This window comes from Triturus cristatus, chromosome 11, assembly GCF_964204655.1.
Source record: "Triturus cristatus chromosome 11, aTriCri1.1, whole genome shotgun sequence".
NCBI lineage: Eukaryota > Metazoa > Chordata > Amphibia > Caudata > Salamandridae > Triturus > Triturus cristatus.
This window is the reverse complement of record NC_140594.1, coordinates 297,484,803-297,506,366: the sequence shown is the minus strand read 5'-3', so window position 1 is coordinate 297,506,366 and position 21,564 is coordinate 297,484,803. Positions and strand designations below refer to the sequence as shown.

At 47.6% G+C, this 21,564-nt stretch overlaps 1 protein-coding gene across 2 annotated transcripts in view; it reads left to right on the top strand.

Moving 5' to 3' along the window:
* DRC10 (dynein regulatory complex subunit 10) overlaps positions 1 to 21,564 on the top strand; it is a 178,023-nt gene that overhangs the window by 142,905 nt on the left and 13,554 nt on the right. For both annotated transcript variants that reach the window (XM_085633762.1, XM_085633761.1), the window contains one exon: positions 4,987 to 5,058. In XM_085633762.1, coding sequence (XP_085489888.1) covers positions 4,987 to 5,058 — 72 coding nt within the window. The remainder of the gene's footprint in view (positions 1 to 4,986; positions 5,059 to 21,564) is intronic.

Below are 21,564 nucleotides of genomic sequence, written 5' to 3'. Positions count from 1 at the left end.
GTCACTTTTGCTTCTTATAGCAGGAAGTTTCCATGGGTTCATACAGCTACAATATCTCACGTTTATTAGTGTCCCTTGTTTAAATATAGCTTTTAAGTTTAAAAGTGTGTTTATAACGAAAAAATCGTCATTTGTAGGAACACCAATTTGTAAGGAAGTCTATTAACAAGGTTATAGAAAAGTATGCAAGTCTTCCGTGTTGTTCAATCCATTTGGGAATTTACTATCGAGTTCTAAGATAGTTTTAGTTTCACGCTGTCTTAATAATTTTTCCCGATTTCCTCCTCTGCGTGGGACTGGAATAGAGTCAATCACAAAGTAAGACAAACATTTATCATCATTGTCATGTACTTCCTTAAAATGGCGGGCAACTGGATACGCCGGATCACTATTAATAATCGCTCGTAAGTGTTGCAATATTCTCACGTGAACTTGAAGCTTAGTACTCCCCACGTATCCAAGCCCACAAGTGCATGTGAGAACATATACTGCGTGATCGGTGCGGCAGTTGTAGCTGCCTTTTATGATTACTTCGTTTTCTCTAAAGGGCGTTTTGTATTGTGTTGTATTTACTCCACAAGATGTGCACTTAAAAAAGCCTTGTCTGGGTTTTAACCAGGATTTGTTAATACTCAATTCTGGACTATTCTTAGATAATTTAGATCCCATGGATTGTGTCTTTCTGAAAGTAATCACTGGTTTATTCGGAAGTCTCGAACTGAGAACACTATCAGTGAGTATTATAGGCCAATTTTTATTTATTATTGATCTTATTTTCCTCTCTTGTCGACTATATGCTGTTATAAGTCTCGTTGTGTCGTTAATTGTATCTGCAGGAGTAATATCATTCTTATCATTTTGTGGAAGCAGTGATACTCTTGTTCGCTTTTCAGCTTTATTCACAGCTTCTGTCAATATTTTGTTTTGGTATCCTCTTTTCCTTAAACGAGTTAAAGTTTCGTGTTTACAATTTTCATAATTAGCTGATGTACTACAAATACGTTTTAGTCTCAAGAGTTCCCCATATGGGATACTACTGATAAGGTGCTTAGGATGTGCGCTGGTTGCGTGTAATATTGTGTTCCCTGCAGTTGGTTTTCTATAGGCAGTGGTAACTAGTTTTCCTTCATTGGTGAACACACTAACATCTCAAAATTCTACTTTAGATATATATATATGTGTGTGTGTGTGTATAGCTACATAAAAAAAAACTTGTATTGACCACCCTGAAATTATAGAAGAATGTAATGCATGAGCCTACAAAGCCCCAAATTCGATTTCTAGGCTCGTGGGAGTGTGGGGTTGGAGGAGGAGAGAGAATGTTTGTTTAATGTCTAAATACTAGTTGACTGAAATATTCGAATGGAGCAATAAGTATAGTGGAAACAGTATTGGAACATATATAAAGCGAGTGCTTTTTTAATTAGTCTATGGGATTATGGGATTAGTGGAGAATTTTCTGATTTAAAACTGGTAATAAGAGTATTACAAAATCCCATAGTTTGTAAAGTTTCGCATATATATTTTTGACTTTTGAGGTCTTACATTTTGTGACGTTAAAAATTAGATGACTGGAAAACCTTTTAACTGAGAAATCTGGCAGTAAAAATGTTAACTGACAGCATATTATTTTTCTAAGTGAAGTGTATGTTGTTGTTAAAGGGGAACACTTAAGGGTGAAAACCAATCAGTACAGATAAGTGCTTTGGGATAAATTACTACATGGGTCACGTTCTTAAGGAAAGTAGTTTAAGTACTCTTGCAAAAACATGCCCATGCCTCGCTGGCATCACCTTGGGCATTTACTATTAGAGCATAAATTGGAAAAGGTAGCAGGAGTTCCCATTTTCCTGCCAACATGGCCGGTGTGTGGCTTTGTTCACTCTCACAGATGTGATTCTTTTCACCTCCACAAGATATCGAGTCCAGGTAGGCTGTTGCTCTCTTTCGTGTAAACTGAATGTTTTTTAGGTCTCGCCTGAGCCAGCGCTTTAGCGCTGCTCTGGCGAGAGCTATAGAAAAACGGGGATTTGGAAGTGCAAACGAGTGCTTTTCAGGCCCCCAACTACAGTGCATGTGCGCCGGGCGTGAGCACCATTTGGCAGCCTGCGTGTACATTTCGCGGGCGCTTTGATGTTCTCAGTGAGCCGCGCGGCCACTGAGAACATCAAAGCGCCTGCGAAAGTGCTCACCATATGCCAGCCTTCCCTGTGTTGGAGCTTTAAACAACTATAGTGACATCCTGTGTGACTGCAGTTAAATAACAGGCTATTTGGCAAGCTTTTGAGTCCTGCTGAAGCATTCAAATGCCAAGAAATCTTAGTGCACTGGTCCTCCTATCCAGGCCTGGACTCGTTTCAGTTTACACTTCGCTCAGTTCATTGCTTCCACACAGGCTGCATTGGTCCATTTTAAAGATGCCTGCTCTGAAATGTACGTGTGGTTTGTGCTTGGACGTTCTCCATTATCACTTCAGCTTTAAAATGGTTGACTGCTGTTCTTCTTTCTTTTCCATGCAGTGTTTCAGTCTCTGCAGCCATTAGACTGTATGTCCTGCAGCACAGGGAACACAACAGTTTTCTCTTGCGTGGTTATGAGGTTTTCTGCCTCTGCCCTCTTTCAAGGTTACCTGACCTGGTAGCGCATTGAAGAGTACATACAGCACACAAGTCCAACGCCCTAGGACGGTTTTCGATTAAAGCCATCTGATTTATAGAAAGTTCCTTTTCAATTACCAAAATAACTTTCTTTTTCCTTTCGTACCTCAGAGCTGATCATAAAGCTTCTCTTATGACTTTTAGTATATAGGCATTCAGTATATATGAAATTTTAATGATCTAAAATGACGAACCTGACAATATCAATTTCTGAAGATTTTCTTAAACAAAAGCAAGAACCAACAAAAGGATTTATAAAAGCAGATGTGCTTTAACCATGTGTACCGCTGATGTCAAGAAAATCCTGTGCTTGAATGGAGCAAATGCTGAGATTCTTGTGCTTCCATCCCCTTTGAGCAGCCACAGACCCATGGAAGCCCACTCTGTACACCTACAAAGAAACCAGCATTTGGCTGCCAACTTCTTGGTTTTCCCAATTGTTGTTTTCTTATTTCTTTTTGTAAACATTTACTACAAAAACAATTTTGTGTCTTCAAAAAGCACAATAAAACAAGTGGCTAAGCTATATGTCTGCGCAAACTAGTGTGTTCCTATTTTTAAAAGTGAAAAAAAGTCTTTATACACGGTGTTCTAAGGAGATGAAATGGCCATCACACTCCAACACAGGGAAGCATCGCTCCCCACAATAATGTATAATACTCCAGAGCTCCGTAGTGTGAAGTAACAAAGAATTCAATTTCATTCCAAATATAGTCCTTATAATTTTCTTTATTTTCGTCTTCTTTTGGGCATCCAACAAACGTTTCAATTCTGTAGCCAACAAGTGTTTTGTAATTAAGGTACATCAACCAATGATTTCCTCAGGGCTACAACAATAAATTTACAAGCATTGGCATAGCCAATAGATCTCGCTTTTGGGACCTTATAAGTATTTAGTTATGCAACTGTTGCATAGTTAAACACTTATAAGGTCCCAAAAGCGAGACCTATTGGCTATGCCAATGCTTGTCTTGAACAAGGGGCCTCAGGCGTTCATCGACTTGACAACTTTCTTAGGTGACCGACTAGTTAGCAGATGTGAGTGGAAGTGGTGTCATGCTCCGGGAGCAGCTACAGTCATTTCTATAATTGGAAATATAGAACAGATGGTACTCGGGACATTAAGTGGGATGAAAAAACTGGGGTCTCTCAAAGGGGCGTGACCAACGTAATTAAGGGCGTGGCTTAAAAACCTCTAAGCTAAAAATATGTGCTTACAATAGTGTGCCAAATGCAAAAACAACAGTTGATGGACAGAATGCAGAACCATATCATACATTCACCCCAGTGCAGAGATCTGGGCTTAAATCCATCGTTTTGTTGCTCACCATGGCATTCCAGTTTGAACCCAGCCATATGCAAATCAGTCTTGACCCATAGTGTGCCGCCCGTCTGGTATTTTGTTGTTTCTGTCATTGCATCCAGATATATAATATAACAAGTAACATCATGCCTACAACAAGTCAGGAGTAATGGCTTTGTCAATGGTTGTTAGTTGCATAAGATAAACAAGTAGCAACTATGGCTTGGATGTTGTTGATCCTGAGTTTCAAAAAGAGAAGGAAAATCCAGTGAGAAAATGACTCTCTTTAAAGGATTTCCCTTCTTTCTACAACGCTCACCTGGCATGATGTCCTGCCGTAACTTCTTCACTAGTGAAAAGTGAGCGGTGTGAGAACGCGCACATCGATGGGCTTGCTGTCACTGCAGTCCCGAAAAAAACTGGACCGCCTGTGCCAGGGCCCAAAACAGAGCCCGATAGAGACCAGTTTCGAAGCCCCCTTTAAACAAGCATTGGCATAGCCAATAGGTCTCGCCTTTGGGACCTTATAAGTGTTTAGCCATGCAACAGTTGATGTTGTTGCACCAAGGATATTGTGCTGCATAACTAAATACTTATAAGGTCCCAAAAGCGAGACCTATTGGCTATGCCAATGCTTGTTTATTTTGTTGCTTTCTGCTGTCCCAGGAGATTTAAAACGCCCTCTAAAAGTCTTGTATTGCAAGCACTGCATTCACTATGCAATTAACTGTGAAGCTGTGAGGCCCATGTCCCCAGCAAGGTTTTGGTTTGCAGGCATCACATGAATTGCAATGCCACTTGACTTAAGTGCCTTCAAAGCACTTTTTATCCAAAATTCAATATATGGCCCTACTGCGGCTGCAGACTTTATTCATGTATTAATTTTATAAAAGCAGATTGAGTTTTGTTTTACGAATCCTGTTCTTACTTTAGCACACAGAACATTAATTAACCCACGAGCCGTTCACAATCAACTGTACATCACTGTTGTTGTTGTGCTCTTAATTCTGCCTTTTTTGTCCGCAGAAAAAGTACAAGCTGGAGACAGAAATTGAGAACTGGATCCAAAAGTTCGATGCAGATATGGACGAGAAGCAGGTGAGCTCTTATGAAAGTCGATGCGTTTTGAAAACTGCCTCTTGCACAAGGGCAGGATTCAGTCCAGAATTCACTTGGGTGAATGCTCGGCTAGAATACTCTATGATGTGCTAAATTCTGCTCCTGTGTCTTGCTGTCTCTTGAAGGGCATTCTCCCCCTCAAGGATCCTATTTCGTTTAGGACGTTAGGCTGAAAGATCAGCACAGGGAACACGGACTGATTCATTTTAAGACCTAAATATTACATTTCTTCCTTCTCCTGCTCACTGATTAAATTCCATCAGAGGGTAGCAGCGCTTTATTTTATCACCTATTCATAATAATGTATTTTGTGTCTCTGCCATCTCACCGTAGCGAGGCTAATAATACTTCCCTTCCTCTGTCAGGCTTTCCTTCCTGATCCAGGGCAGTCAGTGATTACTGAGTAGTTCTCTGGTGAGTGATTGTTACTCCACTGTTACTCCATGGCTGTGAGGGTTGCGCAGCTGAGCAGTGAGAGGTTAATGTAGGAGGTGATGACGTTTAGAATTCTAGTACTGTGTGACACAAAAATGACAATAGAAGTCACTGTCCAGTTAGATCTAAATCTTCTGAACAGGTCCTGCGCCCACGTTTCTCAGGGTGTGAGTTCTCAGTGTAAAACCATCATTTTGAATTATTGTTTGTACAAAATATGAAAGTCAACATCAGGAATGTCTTTCAAATAGAGGTTTATGACACGTTTCTTCAAATAGATACAGAAAGCAAAACCAGCCGACACGTGTTTCGTCATACGGGAATCATCCCGTGACTCTTCAGGGCTGCTAGGGATGAGAACGCGGCTGTGCGTACAATCGCTGGACCGGTGAAAGTCCAATTCCGGTCGGTGAGATGAGTGAATAATGAAGGTGCGTGGAGATGCCACGACGAGTAGAGGGGAGGACAGGTCAGTCACTAACCCCAAGGTTCGTAATCCGTGAAAAGTAGGAGAACGTGTACGCCTGTCCTACGGTTGGACCGTAGTGATCGGTCGGTGGGAGACTGCTCCGTCTCGTCTTCCAGTTGGTGGACTACATCTTTGAAAGAGAATTATTCATTATTTACAAAAGAAAAATGTAAAACAGTGAAAAGGATACAGACCCATAAAACAGAAGGTTATATAACGTTCTGAGGCCATGATGACCACAAATATTTGATCGTCATTATGGTGAGGTGCTCCAGTTCAGAATAAGTTGGTGTCTTAGTGACACTATTATCCAGAGGAGAAAAGCTGAGGGTCCCCTAATGTCCTCGAAAGCCTTTGGCCTCAGTCTTTTTACTGAGACTTTGTTTACACTACCAGTCAATGAAACAAATGTGTGAGGCAGAATGCAACATTTGTGCCTTTTATCCTAGCTCCTCAGCATTTTTGGGTGCAACGGTATAGCTAAGCATCTGAGAATCTACCACAAACACCCAAAACACACCAATAAAAGCGAAGTTGGATTCCCACCCACAGATGATTTGGTTGTTTTAGTAAGGTGCTAAACAACTGCTTCATAGTCAGGTGCACCGGCCAGTTAACTGGGCTACCAGAGATTGGTAATAAGCGGGCACTAAACACAGCTCAGCAGGCCACCAGTTAAAGCTCTTCTTTGTATCCAAAGTTAAAGTTCAGATAGGGGTCCCCTGGGTATGGGAATGAACTATGACAGTAGGTCGTCTGTAAACATCACACTTCTATAGACCTTTTCTTTTAAATGGTTCATCAAACTTATTTGGCTTTAGGTTGGTGCGGGCACCCACAGGTCCTGGGGCACTCAGTAAACATATTTGTTTTTATTTGCATCTAGAGAACTATGTTTTAGAGGGTTGGGACATTCAAGGTTTGTGCCTTTGGCAATCGTACATTGCACATTTAGCCCCCAAACTTTGTGGAAGCCTATAGAGCCACGTTTCCAGCCAGACAGTTTTCCTTTGCCCAACATCCTGTGGTAAGCTGCCTTTAAATGAAGCTGACAAGCTTAATCCCAAGACCATTTCTGAATGCCTGCAGTTTTGGAGATATTCAATTGAAAAACTGTGGCTAGCTCCTAACCCTATATGTTCTCATGTCCTCTGTCTGGTCTTGGCCAAATGAGCTACAGGGTCCATTTGGGTGCCTAGGTGGCCCATTTCATTGAGGTCTCCGCTTAGCCTGGGCTTGCCCTTTGTCTTCCTGGTCAGGATTGCTCCTCTGCACAGATTGACACTTCTTCTATCTGAAAGAAACACGTTAGTTATAGATTCCTTACCTTAGAATTACTCCAGGCGTCAGACTGGATCCGGAAAGTTTTTTCGTCAGCAGTACCTCTGCATGTCGGAAGGTGGCATTGGTTGGCTCTGCGTCCGTCGTCGGGATGACTTTGCGGCAGCTACTTAGACGCTGCCCTTGCGCGCTGACGTCAGTTCTTTCTTTTTCCGCGCCAGCTAGCACAGATCCGGGAAGAGCGCTCCCTCAGTCATTTTTAGACTACGTTTTTCTCGACTTTTGTCAACTTCTTGTTTCGAGTCTTCGACTCCGAGCAGGTGCACCAGGGGTGCCCGGTTTCAAGGCCTGCGGTTCATGTAACCGACTGACTTCGGTAACGGATCTGCACCGCATGTGCCTCTTTTGCCTGGAGCGCGACCACGACCCCAAGTCGCGCTCCAACTGTCGGTCGATGGCGCCGAAGGCTTTGTGGGAGCGGTCCCGAAAGCTGCTTGAATGCCGACAGTCGGCTCGGCGCCATTCGAGGTCCCGGTCAAGAGGGAAGTCGAGGGACCAGTCGCGGAGCCACTACCATTCCGGTTCCAAATCATCAAAGTCTTCGCACTCTCAGTCGAAGCATAAGAAGAAGTCGAAGAAGCTCTTTGACTTCCCCTTGTCGGTCGGCCGATCCGACGAGTCACGCGGGTGGTGCCACGCCTGCGGCTCCACGCATGGAGCCTGAAGGGTCGACTCTGAGCTTCCCTCCTTTTCCGGGACCCGGAGCGACCCCCGCCCAGCTTCGTACATTTTACGAGGCTATGCATGACATCTTTGGGCTGATCTACCACGCCGGCGCGCCTTCATGTCCTGCGGACTCGGTTGGGGGGCCTAGGTCTTCGCTGCCGGCGGCTCCGGAGGCCCCCATTAGAACCAGGCCTGGATCCGGATCGGCGCCGGTTGACCTCGTCACACTTGCACCGGTGCCACTCCCTACCGCACCACTACCGCGTTCGGCGCCGGTCGGATCCCGACGTGAACACAAAGCTGGACCGGCGACGGCTGACGCCGGATCCGACGCGTACTTTTGACCCTGTGTTTCACCCTGGCCATTTTCAGCCAGATAGGCAGCCAGAAGAGGGTGAGGAGGACTGGGAGGGGTCAGGTGACCCTTTAACTGACCAGTTAGATACTGAGCAGGACTGGAGAGAGGAACTGGGGGATGCCAGCGGTCTTGACACTTCTCCTGACCTTGGCCTGTTGTCTCCTCCTACCGTGGCTACGGAGGCGGGAGCATCCTAAGCAGTGGTGTTGCGTAGGGCGGCCAAGGCTCTCAACCTTGAGCTTCCTACGGTGGCGGTCAGGACTAACCTCCTGACTGAGATGCTTCAACCGGCAGCGAGCTCTTCGGAGCCCCTGCTGCCATTTAATGAGGCCCTCCCTGACGTCCTTTTGGGCATGTGGTCCAGGCCCAACACAGGGGCTCCCGTGGACAGGATGATCGCCCAACGCCACCGCCCAGCTCCGGGTGACCCCACTTTCCTCTCCCAACCCCCCACCCCGGAGAGCTTGGTGGTCCAAGCCTCCACCTCCAAAAGCGCCTTCCCTACTGTTCCACCGGAAAGGGAATCCAAGAAGCTGGGCCACCTTGGCAAGAAAATGTTCTCTTCCGCCAGCTTAGGACTGCAGTCTGTAAACACGGCATGTCTCTTGGGCCGTTATTCACACTCGGTGTGGGATACGGTGGCGCAAGTGCTGCCTCAGTGTCCGGAGGAGGCCCGGGCAGTGCTCTCCCATGCTGTTCCCGCCGGGAGAGATGCAGCAAAGTTTACAATCCGTTGTGGGCTGGACACCGCCAACTCTCTGGGCAGGACTATTTCAACGTCGGTAGCGCTTCGGCGCTACGCCTGCATGTGGTCCACTGGCTTTTCGGGCGATGTCTAGAACACCTTGCTGGACATGCCCTTTGATGGCCGTTGCCTTTCTGGCAACAAAGCAGACAACGCCCTAGAGCGCTTCAAGGAACTCCCGTCCGCCGCAGTCTGCTTTTCGCCCCTTTCGTGGCTACGGAAAGGGGGCCCTGCTACGTCCCACCCAGGGTCACAGGCTGCAGCAAGTTACCCAACCTTCACGCGGCCAGGGACGTGGAAACAACCGTCTTGGCTCTGAGCTCTGTAGTGGGACCTGAAGTTCCAGTGGGCGCAGCATCAGGGGAATCTGTCTGATTGCGTATAGATCTCAGAGGGCACTGCTCAACAACTGCATTGGTGGCTTACCAACCAGGATTGGGTCAATGGCAGATCCTCTCCCTTCCCAAACCAGACCACACTGTGGTGACTGACTCATCCCTTCTGGGATGGGGCGGCCACATCAGAGAGGCGGAAATCAGAACCCTCTGGTCTCTGGCAGAGTCCGGGCTTCACATCAACCTTCTGGAGCTCCGGGTGATTCGTCTTGCACTGAAGGCACTCCTTCCCTCTGTCCGGTGAAGAGTAGTGCAGGTGTTCACGGACAACACCACCACAATGTGCTATTGCAACAATCGGGGCGGAGTGGGGTCGTGGACCCTCTGTCAGGAGGCCCTCCGCCTCTGGACATGGCTGGAACATCAGGTCATTTCCTTGGTGGTTCAACACCTGGCCAGTTCTCTGAACGCCAGGGCAGACGAACTCAGCCGCAGGTGCATAATGAATCACTAATGGCGTCTTCACTCGGAGGTGATTGAAGGACTCTTTCAACAGTGGGGAGAGCCTTGGTTATATCTATTTGCCACTGAAGAGAACGTGCAATGTCAGCAATTCTGCGCGTTGGAATTTCCATGGTGGCACTCGCTCAGCGACACTTTTCGTCGCAAGTGGAGTTGTGGTCTGTTGTACGCCTTTCCGCCTATACCACTTCTGCCCAGAGTGCTGAAGAAGATCAAGCGTGACTGGGCCCAAGTCTTTCTTGTGGCTCCAGATTGGGCGAGAAGAGTCTGGTATCCCGAGCTGCTCAACGTGGCCATCGATCCTCCGATCCGACTGCCTCTTCGGGAGGATCTTCTGTCTAAGCAGCAGGGGACGGTCCTCCAACCGAACCTGTCCAGTCTCCACCTCCTTGCGTGTAGATTGAGCGGCGGCAGTTGATGTCTTTTGACTTGCCACCCGAAGTTTTTGACGTAATCTTGGCAGCCAGGCATCCCTCCACAAAGACGGTATACGCCTGCCGGTGGAATAAGTTTGTGGCATGGTGCACAGCAAAGGCTGTGGATCCCCTTTCCGCTCCTCTTTCAGAAGTACTCTTGTTTCTTCTTTCTTTAGCCCAGCAGGGCTCTGCTCTGGGCACTAACAAGGGCTATCTTTCAACCATCTCTGCCGTCCTTCGGTTGCCAGATCAGCCTTCTCTTTTCAAGTCCCCGGTAGTTAACCGTTTAACGCATCTTTTACCTCCAATCACCTTCATTATGCCTCAGTGGGACTTGAACCTTGTGCTCACCTATCTCATTTGTACTCTCTTTGAGCCACTGCATAACTGTCCTTTACGCCTTCTGACTCTTAAAACTGCTTTCCTGGTAGCCATCACTTCTGCTAGAAGAGTGAGTGAGCTCCAGGCTCTTTCTCTGAAACCTCCTTTCCTGTCTGTTCATCCGGTCAAGGTGGTTCTCAGGACCCGTCCATCCTTTATTCCTAAGGTGGTCACTGCCTTCCACATCGGGCAGACCATTACTTTGCCCACCTTCTTTCCGCCTCTGCATCCTTCAAAGGAAGAAGAGAGGCTCCACCGTCTGGACCCAAAGCGTGCACTCTCCTTCTATCTGGATCGCACAAAACAGTTCCGGGTGGATGATCAACTTTTTGTTGGCTACGTGGATGCAAAGAAGGGTTGGGCCTACACAAATGCACCATTTCTCGATGGGTCGTGTTGTGTATTAAGGCTTGTTACTCTCTGGCTAAAAAAGAGCCTCCAGTCTGGCTATGCGCTCACTTCACCAGGGCGACGGCAGCCACTACTGCCTTGGGAAGAGGAGTGCCTCTGAATGACATCTGTCAGACAGCCATGTGGGCGTCACTGCACACGTTCACCAAACACTACTGTCTGGACAGCCAAGTCCGGAGAGACTGCTTCTTTGGCCGTTCTGTCTTTCAGGACTTTCTGGTGTGAACTTGGTTCGCAGACACACCACCGGGGTGGGTATTGCTGGGGTATCTATTCTAAGGTAAGGAATATATCACTAACATGTCTCTTTCAGTTGCACAAGTTACTTACCTTCGGTAATGATATATCTTTAAGAGACATTAGTTAGTGATAGATTCCTTACCACCCCACCCATCCTCCCCGTTCTGCAAACTGATTTCTAGGGTTAAGGTCATCCCTTTCAGGACCCTAGTTTTCTGCACTAGTGGCCAGTGTCTTGCATGGCTCTGCGTTTCTGGTGCGGAAAGTCGTGTATAGAACTGACGTCAGCACGCAAGGGCGGCGTCTAAGTAGCTGCCGCAACGTCATCCCAGCGACCACTAAGTAACTCGTGCTTCAGGGCAGGAAACAGCAGCAAGGTGGCTCGGATGTACTAGGCTTGGAGGCCAAGGGGAGTACCATATAGCAATACTGGAAGCCTGGTTCTAGGTAAACGTATTCCCTTAACTGGGCTGCAGAGTACTAAGCCAAAGAAAGTAATGTGAATGGTTCCTAGAGGAGCAGCTCTTTTACATTAAAGTTAGCACTTAAATACTTCCAACTGGGTTGAAGGGGATGAGTGCACAAATACCATTCTTCATCGATGTGTGGAAGGGGATATGACCAGGCAATCAGATTAACTCAGGTATGTCTATTTTTTCTGGCAGTTCCTTGTCTATAAATTGCATCTAAAAGACAAACACTGTTGAAACTGCTGCAGAGTTTCTGAGCTGGAGCTTTGAGGGCTTCTCCTACCACCATTTTGGTCTATATGTAATGTGACTTGGCAGAGGACCACATTCAAGCCAAACATGGTGTCCATACAAATCATACTTATGAACAATGTGCCAAATATGCATTCATAAGAAATTAAGTGGTCCTAGCTTTAGGATACTGCACGGATTTCCAGTAGATGCACTTTCCAGTGGTACAGGTGGAATGTCAGTCTCTTCATAGCCTGGTGATGAAACAGTACAGTTCGATACCCTCAGTCTAGAATCAACTAGCACTCGGAGGAAGAAATCTTTGTTGAGATTCAACCATTGGTCTCAAGATCAGATGACACTGGGCATAATAGAAATACAGGGATTGTCAGAACGCATGTCCCCCTCAACTATCCATAAGTAACTTTTGTTCCAATCTAGCCTATCATAGAATGTTCCAGCGTCTGTTCTATGATTTCGCATTGTAGCCCATAATAGGACAATGCAGTATTTCCTCTCAGTGGACTGGAAATGGATTTGCCTGCAGGATCATGACAATGTGTAAAATGTTTCTTTATATGTTCTCTTCCCTCGGCATTGTCTTTTTGTTCTCTCCTCATAGCCATTCTGTTTTCATCCAGTGCTTATGTTTAAGTGGGTGCCAGGGTCCTGCACTGCAGTTCATTCTAGGACTTAACAACATATCCAAGTGCCTGTATTCTATGTCAGGATCAGAAGCTCAGATTATGCTTGTCTCTTCCTTATTTTATTGCTCAGTAGCCTTAACAAACATGTAATAATACAAGACTACAAATCCCATGAGTCATTGTACAGTCCAGAAAACAACCATAGAGGCAGTCCTTTATAAAATGCATCAAGGAATAGCACTTCCTTTTTCTTCACTGCTCAGCAGCCAGATAAGTGCTTTTCCTTGATCTTGTTTATCCCTTTTGTGAGAAACTTTATTTTGTGGTATTTTGAAGATGCTTTGCTGCTGACTTCGTGGCTGAGTTTCTAGGCCCGGCCTGCTGTGACGATCATTTATGGTGCTTTCTTTTTAGTTGTTCAGTCCTTGGTGCCGCGCGTGTGTTACCACGCTCAGGACACACTGCCCCTCCGTCTAGGGGCAGGGTTTCCCCTGCGACTCTTTCCCTTCTGCTCGGCCGGACCACGGTGCGCCATAATCATCGATAGAGGGCATGGTGCGCACGAGTAGGAGGAGGGAGGGGGACCTCCCCTCTTCATTCCTCTGCTCCCGTCAGGCTGCGCGTTTGACAGTTTCCCTTCGGGAAGCGGACTGTCATTTCATTGCGCGCCTGAAGGGAGTTGGTGGTTGTGTACAGTGTCAGTTAGGGGTCTTTATCCTATTGTTTCGTGGCTCCAGTGCAGCGGTTCTACCGCAGAGCTTTAGTTAATCCTATACCTGCGGTTTCTAGGCAATTTGGTGGAGATTAATTCAAGGCTGATAAGCAGCAAACACACCTTGGCCCATCCAACTAACTTACTGTGCCTGTGATACTAAGTTGTCTGGTGCTCAATTTGGTAATTTTTCACACCTGTTTAACATAGCAGGAGAATTTGATTCTTGGGAACCCGTGGAGGAGGAGCAGTCACTACTTCCCGTTCACGTGGAAATGGTGGATGCAATTGATGCAGTCCTGGAGAGGCCGTTCTCCTCGGCCCTAGAACCCTTGAGTCGCCGCATTATCGAACTCACCGCCCGGGGCAGGATGATCTCCTCATCTGAGGAGGTCTGGAGAGAGCCCATACCTGGAGCAAAAGGGCCCTCCAAGGGCACGGGCAAAGCCAAGACTACGGCCAAGGCTCCTAAGACAGCCACCTCTTCAGATGCCTTTGAGAGGCTGCGGCAGGACTTTCTTAAGAGATGCCTTGATACACTTGAGGTGCAAGAGGTTTCCCAGCTGGAAGAGACCTCCGAGGATGATTTCTGCCTTCAAGGAGGGGCAGATGACTATTCCGGGGAAGACCTGGACATCCCAGATGGGGACTCAGACAAAGAGCCTGGTCCGAGCATACCCTGGCGACCGGAAGGTAGCGCCAAGAAGCCCCGGCCAGATGTTACTCAAGTCCAGGACTCTGCAGATATCTCGGGTGTGCTTAACCCAGAAGACATATATCATCCCTGCTCTGCGGATTGGGTACTGGTGCCCGTCGTGGCGTCCTATGTGGACAGCTGGATTTGGAAACCAATGGACCAAGAGGTCTGTGGCCGCCTAAAGGCGGAATGCCCCCAGCCATCCCTGCCGAATAAAGTGGCGAGTACCCCAGATATCGATGCCAGAATGGCAACCTTTATCAGTAAGTTCATCAAAGATCCTAGGGCATGGTCTGGACCGTTCCTGGCGGTGCTGCCAAGACAAAGTCTTGGATATGCTGGGGCCACTCACTATGATATTAGACATGGCGGAGGATGCTAAAGAGACAGGCTACTTGATTGATCCTGTGATCCTCTTGGGATGGTCGCAGAGAGCCCTGTTTTCTTGGCAATGCGAATAGCACCTTATCAACAAAGCATAGGCACTCTTTGTTGATCAAGATTGAGCCCAGACTTGGCGAGCTGGCCTCCACGTAAGCTGGGCCAGTGGCAAACGGAGGTCTCTTTGGAGAATCGTTTATAAAAGAGCTGTCTCGTTTTGATAATACCTTCTCCTCCCTAGATAAGGCCCAACAGTCAATCAAGAAGGTGTTCAGCCAGCAAATGTTTGGGGGGGCCCAAAAGAGGTAGGGGGCGTTTCTCCATCCGTCCTTACAATTCTAACCCCCACAAACTCCAGACCAAGTGAGCCATGCAATGGCAGGACCAGCAGAAGTTAGGAGGGTTTTACCCCTCGAGAGGCTGCGGCACAGGACGCGGGGAAAAGGCAACTTCGGAGGAAGCAACATGGCACATGGTGAACCCACCGGTAAGGACTACCCCTTTTTTCCTACCAGAGGTTGGGGGGGAGACTGTAATGATTCAGACACAACTGGGCAGCAATTACAGGGGATGGTTGCATGTTGCAAATGGTGATGGGTTTCCATATCGAGTTCCATGGGACACCCCATCAACTCTCTCGCCCCAGACCTCTAGCTTTCTCACAAGAGGGAGTACAGGTGGTAGACAGGGAAGTACAAGACCTCCTAAGCAAAGTGGCCATCGTGAAAACAACCCTGTATCCCGAGGGTTTACTGAGCCATATCTTCCCTGTCGACAAGATGGACAAGAGGTTCAGTCCAGTGATCAATCTCAGAGACTTCAACCAATAGGTGGTGTACCGCCACTTCAAAATGGAAGGCATTCACCTGCTCAGAGATGTGTTAGTACCAAACGATAGGTGCTTCGGCTCAACCTAAAAGACGCCTACCTTACGGTACCAATTTTTCCACCCCACAGACAATTTTTACAATTTAAATGGGGTGGGCTCATATACAAGTTCACCTGTCTGTCGTTCGGTCTGTCGTCAGCTCCTTGGTGCTTCACCAAGATGCTGAGGCCAGCCATGGAATGGCTCCAGGCCTCAAAGCGTACACCTCATAGTGTACATGGACGACATCCCTCTGATGCATCAGGTGGAGCTCACCTTACTCTCTCAGCTCCGAATGACTCAAACTGTATTACAATATCTGGGTTTCATCCTGAATGAACAGAAATCGATTTGTGTGCCAGCTCAACTAATAACCATCTTTGGTGTCGAGATTGACACGGTGAAGCAATGCATCAGGTTGCCCCAGCTTAAGATGAACCTGATTCACAGGGAACTGTGGCGTACCCTGGCGAAGGAGAGGCTCTCGCTACGGCACTTAGCTTGGATCATCGGTCTGTTGTCATCTTCAATACAGGCGATCTTTCTGGGCCCGCTGCATCGTGGCCTAAATGTACACGCAGGAGATATCCCTTTCACAGGACGCACGTACGAAGCTTCATTGGTGGCTCGAGCATATGCAGGCCTAGAATGGGAGGGCCATTTTCGGATCGGCCCCAGATGTGGTGATGGAATCCGACCGCAGTCGACAAGGTTGAGGCGCCTGTTGTGGATATGTTACTACAGGTGGGCATGGGTCCGAGCACAAAGAGTCGCTACACATGAACTGCCTTCTGGCTGGATCCTTCGTGATTTGGCGCCTGGCGGCCAACAAGGTCTCCTGAGCAATATTATTGAAGATGGACAGTATCTCGGCGGTGAGATATATCAATTGGCTAGGAGGCACATGGTCCAAGCTCTTGGTGGACTTGGCCAAGGATTTTTTGAATTACTGCCTGACACACAAATTATTGGTCCCGGTGGAATACCTATCAGGGTGACTCAATCGGACGGATGTGTGGCACTCCAGACACCTACAAGACTACAGTGCTTGGAAGCAGGATCCGGCTATCTTTCAGAGCCTGATGACTCAATGGGGTCCATGTCTGGTGGACCGACTTGTATCATGGCTCAAGTGCCAGATTTCCCAGTTTTTCAGCTGGCTCCCAAGGGCAACAGATTCCTTCCTGCAAGATTGGAGCCTGTTCTGGGATATGCGTTTCCACCCATTTGCCATGATACCCAGGGTCACGGCACTGGTCCGGAGGCAGAAGGTGGAAGTGATATTGGTGAAGCCGAGTTGGAAATCTCAAGTCTGGTATCCAGCTGTTCTGGAACTTTCTGTGGATTTTCCAATCCAACTTCCCCAGACTCCTCGTCTGCTGACGGACTCTCGGGGCAACTTGCACCCTCTGGTTCGGGAGGGCAACCTCAACCTCATGGGTTGGAAGATTACAGGGAATTTTGGGAAGTCCCTAGCCTTTCTGCAAGGGCTTTCTCCCTTATCAGGAAGGCATGGGCAGAATCTACAGTCAAGCGATATAGGTTTTCTTGGGGAAAGTGGTCACGCTGGGGTGTGCGACGGGGTTTGGATCCAGTGGGGGCTGATGTAGTCCATATAGTCAACTACTTGTCAGAATTAGTAGACACAGGTTTGGCCTACCGCTCAATTAACACGAGTAGATCTGTAACATCAGCAGGCCACATGCCCATTCAGGAGGTCCCATAATGGGAGCATCCTCTGGTATGTAGATTGTTGAGAGACATGTGCCTGTCCTTTCCACCTCTTCCGAGGTATTCGTTTTGAAGATCCTGTGGTTTTTAAAAAAATATTAAAAACTCATCTTTTGTTTAGTGTGGAGGAGCATCTCAGTCCCTCTGTGCTCTCGCCGGGACACTCCTTGGCTAAGCTGCGCGCGTTAGAAAACTAAATAACATAACATAACATTCGTCCTTGGGGGACGTTAATACCGTGCTACGTTTTCTGCAATTCTGGCAGGATAACTCTTACCTTTCCCATAAGGAGCTGACGGGTAAGCTAGTGATACTACTTTGCCTCATCTGGTGTAAACCGGTATCTGATGTCTGGGCCTTGGAGGTTACCTCACGTGTGTTCACACAAGAAGGGGTGTTGTTCACAGTTGCTCGACGAACAAAGTCTAACACTAGAGTCGTTCATTATCCAGCCTTTCCGGCTCACCTGAAGTTGTGTGTAGTATGTTGTCTCTTGGCATATGAAATGATGATGGAGGAATATCGACCTCCACGGGTGTCACAACTTTTTCTCGCGCTGAAGAAGCCTTTCAAAGCAGTGACAGCTGCCACGATTGCCCGTTGGGTGAGATGGATGCTCCAGGAAGCAGGCATAGATACTGCGGCCTTCGGAGCCCATTCCACAGGGGGAGCCATGGCTTTGAAAGCCTTCGCTTTGGAGGGCGCCTACAGGACATCCTCAGAGCAGAAGATTGGTCCTCAGACTCCACCTTTAAGGCTTTCTACTTCAAACCTATTTTGGGCACGGTTTCTCTGGTTGTCGAACCTGCCTCTGGTCCTGACATAGAATATAAAATTTCCTAGCTATCGTGAAGGGAAGTTTTCAATTCTATTAAGGACGCGGAGGCAAGCATTATCCCCCCCAGTGGAATAGTTTGTTCTTACCCTCCCTCAAAGTACTGAAGTCTACACGTTGCCTAAGTATTAATATTTCCAGAGGGTTACGGGGAAATGCCTATGAGAGATTAACTATGCTTTAGTGAATTAATGATTGCTGATCATAGGTTAACCGGTTTCTTTAATAACTGTTACAGGGTCACCTGATGTTGCTAAGATAGTACTCATGTTTGTCAGTTTTCTGATGCTGATTTCTTGGTTTTTTACAGCGTCTTGTCAAAAACAGGACTATTGATAGAAAAGCAGGATGAGGTGTTTCCTCCGAAGAAGTGCTGTTCCTTGATGTTGTTTATATGGGACTGCCTCTATGGTTGTCTTCTGGACTGTACAAAGACTCATGGGATATGAAACCTTGCCTTTTGGACGACCAGAGCACTGTGTGGAGGCTCTTACCCTTCTTGACTTCGTCGCTGGATTTCTTCGCGGAAAACTCTACACCTTGCAGGACCCGCTGCGCGGGTCCTGCTGTGCCTGCACCTACTGAGAGGCTCGTGTGGGGAGCTGGAAACTTCCTGGACCATCTGCACTCCGGCAGGGCTGCGAGCAGCCTAGCAGGGACTCCATTGCCCAGGAGTCCCTGCGTGTCACACCTGTGGCCGCTCTCCCTGCCGGCCACGCCCCCCGCCCTACCCCAGCTCTATATTAAAGATAGGAGTTATCGCTGCGCGGTAGCGAACGGGAGCGACCGGGGCGAAGACCGGGCAAAGAGCGGGCCGTTTGAGGCCGTTCGAGTACGTGAGAGTCCGGTCCGGGCCCCTCCTCTTTCATGTTCACATTTAGGCCGCTCAACCACCAGCGAAATGAGCACCAGGGAAACCAGAAGTAAAACATCTTCCCTAGCCGCGGCCGGAGCTGTCAAAGGACCTATTGACACCTACTTTGCTAAAGCTGGCTCTCTTCTGATCGAGGAAATCGAGGTGCTGGAGCGAAGAATCTCCCAAGAAATAGACTGGGTAAGGAGATCCTCAATGGGCCCAATGGCCCAAGCCAGAACCCCAGAAGTTAGATCCTGCCTATCAACTAGTGGTAGAATTGATCAAGCATCATGCTCACTCCCTGGCACCTCAACTACTAATCCAGAGTTCACTATTGAGGTGCTAAGTGACCTTGAGGATATGAGCCTAATGGCCCTACCTAGCACCCAAATTACCCTACCAACACTAACCGAGAACACTGAGGCAGTTAAAGCTATAGAACCTAACACAGATAGAGATAGGGGGGTGAGAGAAGGGGCAATACAAAAAAAGAAGAGGGGGCCCCAAAACAAAGAAAATAATAGGACAAAATCCCCCAAATCCAAACAACCGAGAGGCAAAGGGGGGAAAGGAGCCACCTCTGTCTCTATGCTAGAGAAGTCGGGAATGACAACTCCCCCTAGAATTAATAATACAATTCCATTACCACAGTCCACCAATACCGTGCCAGTGGATATTACCTCTGATGATATCACACTGGAGGACATAGGCACACTCCTAAGGTCCCTATTGAGTCCCCTTGAAGCTAGACTGATTAAAATCGAAGCTAGATTAGTTAGCATTGAGAAAGCCACTGTACAACTTGTTGACGCAAGGAAACTTGACAATAGTGGAATTAAAACTACAATAGAGGGTCTAGGACCAAAGCCCACTAAGGGTAATGGACCACCTATTGCCACAGATAATAAGCCTCCACCCACAAACCCCAAAACTCCACAAGTTGTACTAAATAAGACCTTGCAACCCTTAAATGATAACAAGGACCCAACTCCAACCCAGCCTATAGTAACTGTCACTCCAAAAATAACCCCCCCGCTTAAAGCTACTGCTATACCCGCAACCAATAACAAGGGTGATTCGCCACCTATTGGTGAGAAACCATACCCTAACCGCAGACAAAAGCCTGTAAACCTCCCCCCAGAAGCAGCACCCTACACCTTAGTTCTGGTAGGGGTCCCGGAATTAAAATCCTCAACATTCGAATCCACTACCTCTCTTAGGAATAAAGTTATCAACTGGCTCTCTATTAATAGACCCCTTCCGAGAGGAACAACCAGTGATATCTCCATGGCCAGGAGGGCAACGTGGGTGGGTTACACCAGGAAATCTATTAGTGGGGACTGCATTCTGGTCACCTTTAGAGACCCGAATACAGTCGCATAAATCTGCACGTGGGTTTCTGACGAGGACTTTGGCAGTAACATTCAATCACTTCCTCTTTCATTTTTCTACCCTTCGAGCCTCTATAATTCAGAGGACCAGAGAGGGGGGCACCATCAAGAGTTGCTGGAGGATTGGGAAAACTGCCCCAGGGAGAGCAATGTGCCCCAATACCATAGGGGAAGACCTATACATCATTTCCACCAGTATGGGGGGGAGGCTGGTTGGGAAACTGTTACACGGAGGAGGGGCGGGGGTGGAGGATATAGGAGAGGAATCCCAGGGCCACACAGAACACATTATCCAGCCTATTTACCCACCCACAATAGATACAGCAGTCTGGAAATGGTAGACTGACAGGTGGATGAAGTGGGGAGTTCTCTAATAGTATCTCCCAGGATGGAGATTAGTATACCCCCAGTCCCGGATATACATACTAGGGCAATTGACATAGTTGAACACAAGCCGGCTCTCGTATTAGGCATGACGGAATTCATCCTGTCTCCCATTAATATAACCTCTATCACAAATTATTCCCCCACTAGCCAAATGGCGCCCACTGAGCTTAACTCTAATAACTTTGTCTCCGCAGGCCTAGACACCACCCAATCGGCGCATATAACTGTGATCTCTTGGAATGTGGCAGGCCTAGCCAATAAAATAGACTCCATAGAGTGGGGCTCGTACATTAGCTCCAAAAATATACTTCTTTTCCAGGAGACTTGGGCACGTGAGGAAATATTATTTCCGGGCTTTGCCTCCTTCTCTAAACCCGCAAAGTGGGGGGGAAGGGGCAGGCCGTCGGGGGGACTTACGACCTGGGTAGCAACTGACCTAGGTTGTCACGCTACTTGCCTAGAGACCGCCTCGGATGACCTATTGGCTGTCTTACTTGAGTGGTCAGACTCCACTAAGCTGTTAGTCATTAACATATATTCAAGGCCTGTTCCTATGCTAAAAGAATCTTGCACTATAGATGAATTATCCGGGTTCCTAGAAGGCATTCCTTGCGAATTTGCCTGCTTGGTGGGAGGTGACTTTAATTCACAGTACAAACCACTTTCTGGACTACGTGACGGCCCTTCCTATGAGGAAGATTCATGTTGGTTTGTTCCAGAAACGGTGGCCCCACCACTTAGGGCCTGGACTCCCTTGGCCTTGCAGATAACTGCCCTCACTCTTAATCAAGGCCTAAGGGCTTGCAATGGCCGCTGCAAATCGGACATCCCTAGCATGTATACCTATAATAAAACAGGTAGCGAATCCAGACTGGAATATATTTTGGTCAAATTGTTCATGTGGCCATTAATAGTCGATTTCAAAGTCACTGAAAGAATGGACAGTGACCATAACGCTTT